General features: G+C 51.0%; 3 protein-coding genes across 3 annotated transcripts; 2 read left to right on the top strand and 1 right to left on the bottom strand.

Moving 5' to 3' along the window:
- Positions 1-1,321: 1,321 nt before the first annotated feature.
- On the top strand, positions 1,322-2,884 carry POSPLADRAFT_1044066 (hypothetical protein; the record flags this gene model as incomplete). The annotated part of the gene is made up of 6 exons (XM_024478453.1): positions 1,322-1,365; positions 1,458-1,571; positions 1,647-1,848; positions 2,061-2,192; positions 2,215-2,385; positions 2,555-2,884. 6 exons carry the CDS (start codon positions 1,322-1,324, stop codon positions 2,882-2,884), a joined length of 993 nt encoding a protein of 330 aa, XP_024343498.1.
- A 796-nt stretch (positions 2,885-3,680) lies between these two features.
- Positions 3,681-5,046, top strand: POSPLADRAFT_1178127 (hypothetical protein; the record flags this gene model as incomplete). Its single annotated transcript, XM_024488571.1, has 2 exons — positions 3,681-4,137; positions 4,195-5,046. 2 exons carry the CDS (start codon positions 3,681-3,683, stop codon positions 4,860-4,862), a joined length of 1,125 nt encoding a protein of 374 aa, XP_024343497.1. The 3' UTR covers positions 4,863-5,046.
- Positions 5,047-5,664: 618 nt separating this feature from the next.
- POSPLADRAFT_1053323 (hypothetical protein) lies at positions 5,665-10,077 on the bottom strand (the record flags this gene model as incomplete). The annotated part of the gene is made up of 19 exons (XM_024480380.1): positions 5,665-6,058; positions 6,109-6,508; positions 6,563-6,770; positions 6,823-7,069; positions 7,124-7,171; positions 7,230-7,548; positions 7,602-7,680; positions 7,737-7,939; positions 8,031-8,142; positions 8,200-8,500; positions 8,555-8,643; positions 8,696-8,739; positions 8,789-8,974; positions 9,026-9,166; positions 9,224-9,356; positions 9,409-9,487; positions 9,543-9,634; positions 9,690-9,822; positions 9,875-10,077. The coding sequence occupies 19 exons, from the start codon at positions 10,075-10,077 to the stop codon at positions 5,665-5,667; spliced, it is 3,411 nt and encodes a 1,136-aa protein (XP_024343496.1).
- Between the last annotated feature and the right edge of the window lie 264 nt (positions 10,078-10,341).

Genomic DNA, 10,341 nt, shown 5'->3' with positions numbered 1-10,341 from the left:
TCTTATCATATAACCTCCAGAATGTTGGCCATGATCAACATTATGTATGTAATAAACAGTGCAATCCTCGTGAGTGCCCAGGTTGATTGCGGACTTATGTATGCTAATATTGAATGCAGGCACTTGCTACAAGTCTTATTACTGCAGTTGTGGCGTAAGTAACAATATATCCATGGGTTGTCAGCCATCTCATGGTTGTGTAATTCTCAAGGCTCTCGTCCATATTAGTATCCCGTTGTATACTGCACCTCTATGAACATGTGGAGAGCCAAATCACCAGCACTTCCGTGGACACAACGTCAGTTATGTTCGCGCCTCCGCGACAATCTATGCTGCACGGCCCGCAATTCACCTTCCCGAGGGGTCCCAACGGAACTACAGAATATTCAGGTTAGTTGCACATAGCTCTATTAGCACGAAATTGATGTTGCCGTAGAAACAACGAACCCACCCTCTCCGGTTTTGAGGAATGAGAACGGAGATGAGAATGTGTGACATCCGGTCCGGTTAGTTGATAATGCCATCATGACAAATGTAACCAATGCTTGTATATTGTGCGCCCTACGTGCATGAGATTTGGAGTTCGATATTTCCCGCGCAGTGAATGGCGATCGGATTACGAACAGCGCAACACAGAGAGGCAAGGAGGGTGTCTAGCAGTATGGAGCAGCTGCAACTTCTCGCTGACAACAGCGGTGAGATTCCAAATGTAACCAACGGCTCACACATATCTCATCATTTCCCCGATCGGGACTCTCGTACTCATGCTTTCTAGCAATACAAGAGTCATACGCGTTCGTAGTACCTGTACGAGTAAATTGGGCTGCACATGCTTGTCTATCGACGATCGTGACGTTGTGCCCGTCGAAACCTGCACCGGAGGGCATATCATTGTACGGGAATGCTGGAGCCGGTTCGTGGGTGCACCTGCGCAGAACGTGCGTGCGCGCACTGGCGGGCTGGTTGTACATATAATGATGCCTTCGAGTCCTCCTAGTACGAATCAAGGCCTTGTACTACATCGAGGAGCCCTCGACGCTCATTGTAGACTGATTCGGGTGGGACCTTCCCCTGAGTATGATGCTTACCGCCGGTTGACTTCAAGTTGAAATTAGGAGGGCAAGATCTAATCTCGTTTACGTAATAATTGATGCGTCGATCACGGCGAGGTTACTGGCGTCTCTTTCAGTTTGCGTTGTCTGGCACTGCCAACTATACTGAATGCAATCAGTACCGTGATATTGCTTTGTTTTGGTATAATTTAATGCGCCTGCAACGTTCTTTATCTCTGTCCGCAGTCATCAGGCCACATTTTGTGAGGATGCAAGAGTCAGAGACACCCGAAGATGGACCCATGCGTAGGCAGTGAGTGTACTTTAGTCTCCCGTCAAGTTCCTGACCTCAACAGGCAGAGCTATCGCTCTATTTATAGCCTTGTGCTTGTATTCATCGGCAAGATCAGGCCAGCCTTCGACGATTATCCTTGCACTAGAGTTCCCGACACATAGGATTGTACTTACACAAGGGGAAGTAACAAAGCTATGCACCTCCCAATGGACTCGATTGACAATGTATGTCCGCTCAGTGGCAAGGTCGTATGTTACTTTCTAGCTTGTAAATATAGATACCACATCCCCCATTCACAGGAAGCGCGAAGTTAGACCACAAGCATACTCCACTTGGCCTCCTCCCATTTTTTCGCAACATATACTTAGGCGGACACGAAGCTATGAACATCGACATCGTATGAAGCTTGACACTCGCGAAGGAATAACTAGCCCACGTCGTATCGACATTCCGATGTACATCGCACACGGAACGTACACAGCCTATGGTGAGCCGAGCATAGTGCATGAAGGGCGCGTGGAAAATAAAAAGCACCCATCCTGGATGGAGAGGACGAAGAAAATAAATCCCCATTCTAGCTGCTGACTTTTCTCTTCGTCTGGAACACCCGATTAGGCGATATACCCGTACGTCCATCCTGGCATAAGTGCTCTTCGAACGCTCAGAAGCCTGCACAACGCGCGTGTAGCCTTCTCCCACTCCCCTTACAGCAGCTGATGGTGATCGCACTGGGAGTGCTCTCGGACGGAACCTCCCCTAAGCGTGCTCAGGAAATCGAAAAAACGGTTACTATTCGAAGCCGGGGTTACGGGAACGGGAACACCACTACGTTCCTTCGCAACATAGTATATACAACTATTGTTGAAGATGTCTGATATATTCGCATGCACACTACACTCACATGCACTGAGCTGGGACAAGATCAAGTGCGAGTGCTTCCTCGCATTGGCAGCCCTAAAGCTATACACGCAACAAAGGCACACAGCCCATCTTGCTTTGTGGGGTGCCCAATGGCCTGGTGTGCAGGGTGCTCTGTGGGTATCACGTCAATTATTAGCATCCAGATAAGCTTACTGTTCATGTACAGCGTACAAATCGCCAGTCGCTTGCAGATGGTGGAAGGGAGGAACATCCTGTACAAGTCGTGGCAGTCCTGGTCGCGGTTGATGGAGGGTCCGACATAGACCTGATCACGGTGGAGGCATAGTACACAGGGTCAGCGCGTCGATCGGTACGGTATTCAATAATGCGCAGTAAGACTGCTACACCTTCATCCTCTTCCGATACTCCTCTCGCAACAGGGAGACTTCCGGACTGCCCACAACCATTCCCGCGCGATGCAATCATACGGACCGCCGCGGATCGAATACTGCTGTGGAAGATGTGTCAACGGGAAAGCATGACGACGAAGAAAAAGCGCAAGGCGGCAGAGGTCGACGAGGACAACGCTGGGGTGCAGGTGTTACAGGCGGAGGTCGCTGAAGCGCATCCGACAAAGAGAGTGAGGCGGCAGGCGGCCAAGAGCAGGAGGCGTTGACTGTGTCGACGCCAGTTCTACATGACTTAAGGTCAGTCTCGCAGTCGCGCCCTGAGGGCCTCGTTATATCAGTTATAATTTATTTGTGATATAAGAACTGCCAGGCGTTCCTTCAAAAGGAGCGTTGCTGCAAGGCACGCTCTACGCCTGACGACAACTCTTGCCATTCGATTACAAGACACACGGAGGTGGCCTACAACATTTGGATTACGTGACCCTGATTATCTCCAGCCACTGATACGTCGGGGTCCATGGACGCATCGACACACTTCCGCGTCCCACGGTCTATGCAGTCGCAGTTGTCCTATTATTGGACAAGATAATGTATACGAATATTGTCATTGCTGCACATGTTCGCTCATTCGCGGAAACCATTCTAGCTCCCATGAGTAGCGCCATTGTGGACCCCCGCATTTCACTTCAATGGCAAGGGTCTCACAGTCAGATGCGAATGTGTAGGCGTCATTATAATGACTGCGTTTTAATCTGCCTTGTACTGAATTTACCTCCGCCCACGCAGGATGTACGGTCGTTGAGGCCGAATCGAGAGAGCGCGTATTCTTCGCTTAATCGGGAGGCCTTGTAGTTCCGGAAGCGGCAAACGGGAATGAAACAAAGGAAAGCTCTGTGGCCGTGCACGTGCTCAAGGCCTCAGGAAGTATAAAGTACCTGCCTTTCCACAGATTCCTACCACTTTCTCGTCAGACCAATCTTCGCAAGCTGTGACCTGCACAGATTTGCTGGTCCATCTCTTGCCGCTCGGAAGAATCTGCTCCCAGAACTCATCTATCATACCATGGAATTCCCTACGTCCTACACACGGCACCCAAACCCGCTGGTCAGAGACCCACCACCACCACCACAAATGCCTGCGCACGGCCAAAGTTCCACAAGACCGTCCCGCCTACCAACGCATGAGCGAAGCGTACAGGACCGTCGAATGAACGCGGATCATCCACTCGTCGCAAAATATATTGACGGCCTCGAATGCGCTTATAACACCGAGATGGCCAAGTGCAAGGGGCCATTCAACCATCGGCTCCCACAGCCTCGTAGGGTCTCACAGCTTGGGAGAATTGAAGAGGTCAACAGGTTGGTGGCGGCCGGCCGAACTCTCGAGCCACTCGAATGCGAGTGCATCCTAGCACTCGCCGCGTTGAAGCTGTTCTATAAACAGCTACATCCCGCTCACTTCGCTCTGTGGGGGCGAAGTGTCGAAGCCCGTACAGTCGCGCAGATTCACAAGATGCTTGGTACGTTCTCTTATTCGAAGCCATTTGACTAGCTGCTTACTGCAATCGTTCTGGCAGCTCAAAAGCCACAAATGATAGACCCGCCGATGTACTGGATGGGAAAGACAGAAATGCTGTGGCATTTACACAGGCATCAAGGTTGGACCTTTCCCAGGGTAAAGAATTCAAACGAGGCAGGCTCAAGCAAGAATACCCGTGAGAAGCGCAAATGTACAGCCAATGCGGTATGCGCTGCACCGGTGGCGAACGACGACGTGCCCCAACGGAACCGTCCAAGAGTGGTCCGAGTCGCGGAGGCAGGCAGCTCGCCGAGGGTGGCGCCGTCTATTGTCTACGATACGCCTGTCGCCCCTCACGCATCCACATCGGCGCCGGAAACAAACAGGTATAATGGCCATGTCATGACGCCGTCGATGGAGAAGTCGCGCGCTCTACCGACGCGCCGATCAACGCGACAAGCCAACAAGCGTAACGCATTGGCAACTGTACCTGGCTCCGCAACAGCCGCACCTCAGACGGCGGATGTTGTGCTTACTCGTCCCACCGACACTGTTTTGCCGCGACCCACGAGGGAATCGAATTCGGCTGTGGTAGCGGCGCCTACAGACAAGAACGAGATGCACATGGTGACGCGCAGTGGCAAGCGGAAGGCTTCTGGGATTGAAAAGGAGAACGGACCCATAGAGGGGACGGCACACCCATCGAAAAGAAGGCGGCGGACATGACGAAGAGCAGGGCATAGTGAAGACTACCATGCTACGAGTCCACGATGGAGTTGTCCAGGTCATGGCCACGACTTGTCTTCAGAATCGCAATATTATTATTATTATTTATATCATCATTTCTGTAACCGTACCGCTACTGAGCAGTGGTACATCCACCTGCAATGCAATCGCCTTGCTTTGTGTCATTTGTGTAGTCCCACATCCCGAGAGCCATTGGTCAAACATGGTAGTGGCGTCAAGGGTAGCACTTCTCATCCATCAATTCGCAGGATTGTACGACATGCTGAGCGCATCTGCGTTTTTGCGTAGCAAATATATGATGTCGACTAAAAGAACTGGAACGATGTCGAAAGCGACTAGGCACATGTACAACAGTAAGTATAGCAACACTCGTAGATCCGTTCCACATTTGATTTAACTGGCAAGAGTTACGTGTGCGTCCACGGCTATAGATAACCAGTTGGCTTCACCAATTGATTGGCGAAAATTAAATCAATCTTGAGCGATGAGTCTGTCTGTGGTTGGAGTATGTCAGTTTTAGCTGCTCGACGTTCTGGAGCGATGTGATATGTTGCCTATCAGAGCACGGCGTTAGTCTACGCTGTTCAAACCGTACCTCGAGGACAGAATGCGAGGACTGATCATGCCGCATCACTAGCTACCCGAGAACATCATGCTTATGCATGTCTCACCTACTAACCTGATCAGAAGAATCGTCCATACTTGCTGACTTGCTGACTCTTCCGTGTATTATATCGATAGCCAGAATAAATGCAGCGTACATACTACAAACACAAATACTTTACTTCCCATGATCTGGAGGCTTTATTCGTCGAAGAATTCGCTCATGAATCGCCCTCGCTACAACCTTGACGACAGACCCATCACAAATGACCCCCATGTCGATAGGAGCGATCTGACCATGCGTGCCCTTGGACGTGACGTCTTTGACAGCGTCGACGACCATCATAGCAAAGTCAGGAATTGGCTGCAGAAGAGAACCGCTCTCGGAGCCCCGAGACTTCTTCGCATGGAATACCGACGGTAGCTTCTGCGGAGAGTTGGACAACGGGGCCTGCCCGTCGGCGAGGAAGAGTGAATGAGAGCCATCGAGAATGATGATGCGAGCCCCAGACATTAATCGGAAGTCGAGGGCATGTCTAAAAGGTGGCGCCTCGTTATGATCATCCGAAGGACTGAGACAAAATTTGTCACTTGCCTGAAGTCGCCATACAATATTCTAAACCAACCGGCCGCCTTCGGGAACACATCGATATTCTGTCCAGTCTTGAAAGCCGTTGAGCGTATGTCCTCCAACTCCACGACGACGGGTAGCGTATCCCTCAAGAAGCGAACCAGTCTTTGTAGCCGCTGCGCCAGTGGGCCATGCCGCAGCGAATCATGTAGATATGATTCTATTTCTTCATGAGGGTTGTACAGATCGTCGTCGTCTTGACCTTGCTCCTCTCTTTGCTCATCACAGATGCGCGAAAAGAAGAGGTTATACGAACCGCCAGTAGGGGAGAGTTGGTCGGTACAGTTGATGGATAGCGTGTAACCACCCGCGTACGCAAACTCAACTGTTTGGAGATCGAAAGAGAGCAGGCGCACGTCTGTCCAGTGATTGTGTCGCGACATCTGGGCCACTGTGATATAGACGCTGTGAGAAGACGATAAGCCAATGGGGAAAGAAAGCCGACCTTCTCTTGCAATGACTACCATTTTTGAGACGCGTGCCCATTCTTCAGAGAACTCATCCACACATTTGTCAACGTCTTCCGACAAGAAGGAAACGATCGCCTCCGCCTTGTCATAGATGATGCGCTTGGATGGTCGTATGACGTTACTACTACCAGCTCTCTTGCCGACTGGCTGCTGCACATACTTGAGCTTCACACATGTGACGACCTACAAGACCGAATCAGCAATGAGAAAAGGAATTGAACGCGTCTCTGCTGACTTGTGCTTGTTGTTCTGACCACCAATTCAAAGGAATGACGCGAATATTGGGCATGGCGGCTTCTGCAGCCGGAGCACCTTGCAGCAGATCCAAGGATTGAACGCAGAGCGCCGGAATTGAGCGAGCGATCGATGACTGGAGGTGCCCGAGCTCAGGTATGTGAGCGACATTCGTAGAGTTCACGGCAGTGTACGGAATGTTGCGGAGCTTGAACTGTTGTTCAATCTTGTAGTACGCCACTCGCGCGCTAGACGAGTCAGCCGTTAATTAAGAAATGTGGGCGCAATGCGACTGCACGCACCAGCAATACGCATACAACTCCCGAAGAACTTGAGTCTCAAGATTGAACCTGCACCGACGTTCTCAATAAGCCATATAAGCACACCGCGAGGCGATTGAAGGCTTACCGAGGGGTATACTGCTCCCCAATATCCACATGTTCCATACTCTCGACGATATCGCGCTTCCGCTTTTGGCCCACTTTGGGGTCCACGCCAACTGCATGGTCCTTGACGACAATCTCATCGCCATGTACCCGCCGCACATCGAGCCACCCGATATCTTTCATGACCATGTCGTGTAACACGGAGTCGCGGACCACCTCGACCGAAATGAGAGCGTAGCGGAAGTCCTCTTCGGTGATGACTAAAACAAGATAGTGGGAAGGATACTTTGCGAGCTGAATGTAAAGCATCGACCACGCGGGGGATCCGAGCTTGGCGCGTTCTGAGCGACGATGGTCAATGGCCCGCAAACCGCCATGTAGATTTTGCACTAACCTTCTGGAGAGAAATTGCGAGTACGATAGCTCTGCAGACCGAGATAGCTGGCCTTTTGTTCTGCCAAGTCCACAATTGTCTATATCATAGGCAGTTTCAGATTCCATCATCACCATAATGATGTGGCGCACGTACCCCGAACTTGAGCCTCACGAAAGCGTCTGGCAAGAAGCCAGGGTTTTCGTTCAACCTGTCGGTGAGTTGCGCGTAGCGTCGCCCTCGGCCCGCAGCCGCGAGGTCGCCAGTATCCCGCAAGTTCAAGCGTCCTGTTCTGGGATCGATAGTAACGACGACGACCTCATCCGCACATAGATGTGTACGCAGCGCATGGATCCCGCCTAGTCGGCCGTCAGGTGCTGATCAGACCTCAAAGACGACTGTACTTGCCTTCAATGACGAGTGTCACCTCACCCGGCTGAGAGAACATACTGCGGGTGGTTGATCCGTGTTGTAGTTGAGCCTTGATGACTTTCAAGATCTCTTCTATATGCTTGGTGATGACTTTGCGCAACAGCGCCTCTATGTCCAGGTTATCTGGATCCTAGAAGACACCAAAACTTGAGCAATACTCTATGTACTCGTGCCACAGATAACTTACTACGACAAGCTCACGCAGTGGAAGTCGTATGTCCTGTGGCGGGACATCGACACCCAGCGCCTCCTTCTGCGGCTCCCATTTGACCTCAAAGCGGAGAGGTTCGACCTCATCAGACGGACGCGCGCCTTGCAGTTTTGATTTCTCCTGCAGTTCGGCGAGCACACGGTCCTTTGGCGAACGATTCGCCTTGTTCTTCGGGGAAGGCTCCACGCGCACGATGGATATTGTTAATTTACCACCGAGAGGGGGGAGCTTTGACCGTGGCGGAGGCCTTCCAGGCACAATTGCTGGAGGATGTCGTCTAAATCACATGCATCAGGAAGCCTGGGCGAGTTGAGAGATATACAATACTGACACCCAGTATGATATGGTCAACGTTTGACGATTGTTGGTCATCATGACTGACAAAAAGTCCGCCCAGCCGAGTGAGCGCAACCGCTCTGTCTTCATTGCCCGCTCAGATGACCCACTTCTAAACACCACGTTAAGCGCGTACCTGGTACCACAAAATCTCAAGCTGGTACGACAAAGACATCATTTCTTGGAGAAGTCACTATATAGGTAACAACCGGAGAATTTTGAGACTTACGAAGGAAGTTGAAAACACGAACAAGTGGAGCATCCATTACACCTTGAGGTAAATGCGGTCGTGGGGGTATCTCGACATCCGGTGGGGGTATATGATCGGGCGGTAGAGGGAGGTAGAATGCGAGACGTGCATCTGCCTCGTCGGTAATGTGTCTTTTTAACAGCCCCGTGGGCTTGCGGGGGAACTCTAGTTATGTTGAGCGGTCAAACGTAGTAATCTATGCTGATGAAGTTTTACCTTGCACGCCAGTGCGGTCCCCACCGACTGTGAAGAGGAATTCAACATTCACGAAGAACCAGCCATCGTCCTTCTGCGCTCCTCTGACGCACAGAGAAGCCTCGAACAGTTTCGGCGCGAGAAAACAAACGCGTCCGTCGGCTATTTTTGACCAAGACTTGAGATAATTTTGTAGACAGCAAGCAAGGCGCAGCTCACATATGCGATATTTTGACATTTCTCGTGGAATAATTTCGGTCATTCTGAGCCGGAACCGGATCGAGTCCTCGACATCAGCTAATGTCCTCGCCACCTCCTCATCAGACAATGGTATTGGTGGAACAATGATTTTCTATCATTGCAGGCATTAGCCACAAGAACAACAAAGTGCGATGAGTGGAAACCTTAATGGCTGTTGGTAGTCGCCTGTACGACCCACTCGTCAAGACATCTAGAGAGGTAAGCAAGTCGTGGTTTCGCAATCTAAACTTCATGCGTTAAAGCTTGAGAGACGATATGTGCCTCATGATCAACGCACCTCGCAGGATCAAGGCTGTCCCTTGCATACTTGAGCCCATTAATTGCGTCTTCAAATTGGCGGTTCTGGTCCATGAGAAAAGCTGTTACATTCTGTGGAGACAATTAGCATAGAAGAACATTTCCCCGTGCCTCGGTGCAAATGTACCATCGCTTTCTGCACGACGTCTGCGTCTCGCGCCCATTTCACGACTGCATACAGCTTAACCACCTGTTTCTTGGTTTGTACAACCCAATCCGCTAGCGTCCGCTTTCGCGCAGTGTCTGACATGTTTGGTAGACTGGGATGTCGTTGCAGATCACGTACTCCTGTATAGTGAGAGGGATACTCACGTTTCTGACAGTTCTGACAGTTGGGCATAGATCGCTTGTACTGTCCTCGAGACCAACTCCTGCAAGGGAACCTGGCCATCCATCACGACAGGTAGCTCACGCTCGAGATCCTCAGCCGTTGGCTCATGGAATCCGTTCGTATATGGCTGCCCGCCAGGCAGGCTCGTATAGCCATGTCCATTGACGCCACTGCCGTTTTCCATCTGGCCGCAGAGCGAATGCAAGAGGTACAGTGACACGTCACGGTAGCAGGTGATGGCACAGGTCGAAAAGACACAGGGTTTTACTCAGGTCAATAGCCCAGATATGATGATATGAGAGAGGGTGGCGCAACAAGAAGGGACAATCCTGAAGTTCAGTAGCGCCCTTCCCTTGTGCACTGTACATTACGTCAACATTAGAAAAGGAAACATGCATATTTGTAAGGTTCATAAATGGGAAGTCCAACAGATCGTCCTCGTGACGTT

The sequence above is a fragment of the Postia placenta genome (assembly GCF_002117355.1).
Source record: "Postia placenta MAD-698-R-SB12 unplaced genomic scaffold POSPLAscaffold_2, whole genome shotgun sequence".
In the NCBI taxonomy this organism is placed as follows: Eukaryota; Fungi; Basidiomycota; class Agaricomycetes; order Polyporales; family Adustoporiaceae; genus Rhodonia; species Rhodonia placenta.
Note: the sequence above shows the minus strand (reverse complement) of the source record. Positions and strands in the feature narration are given on the sequence as shown.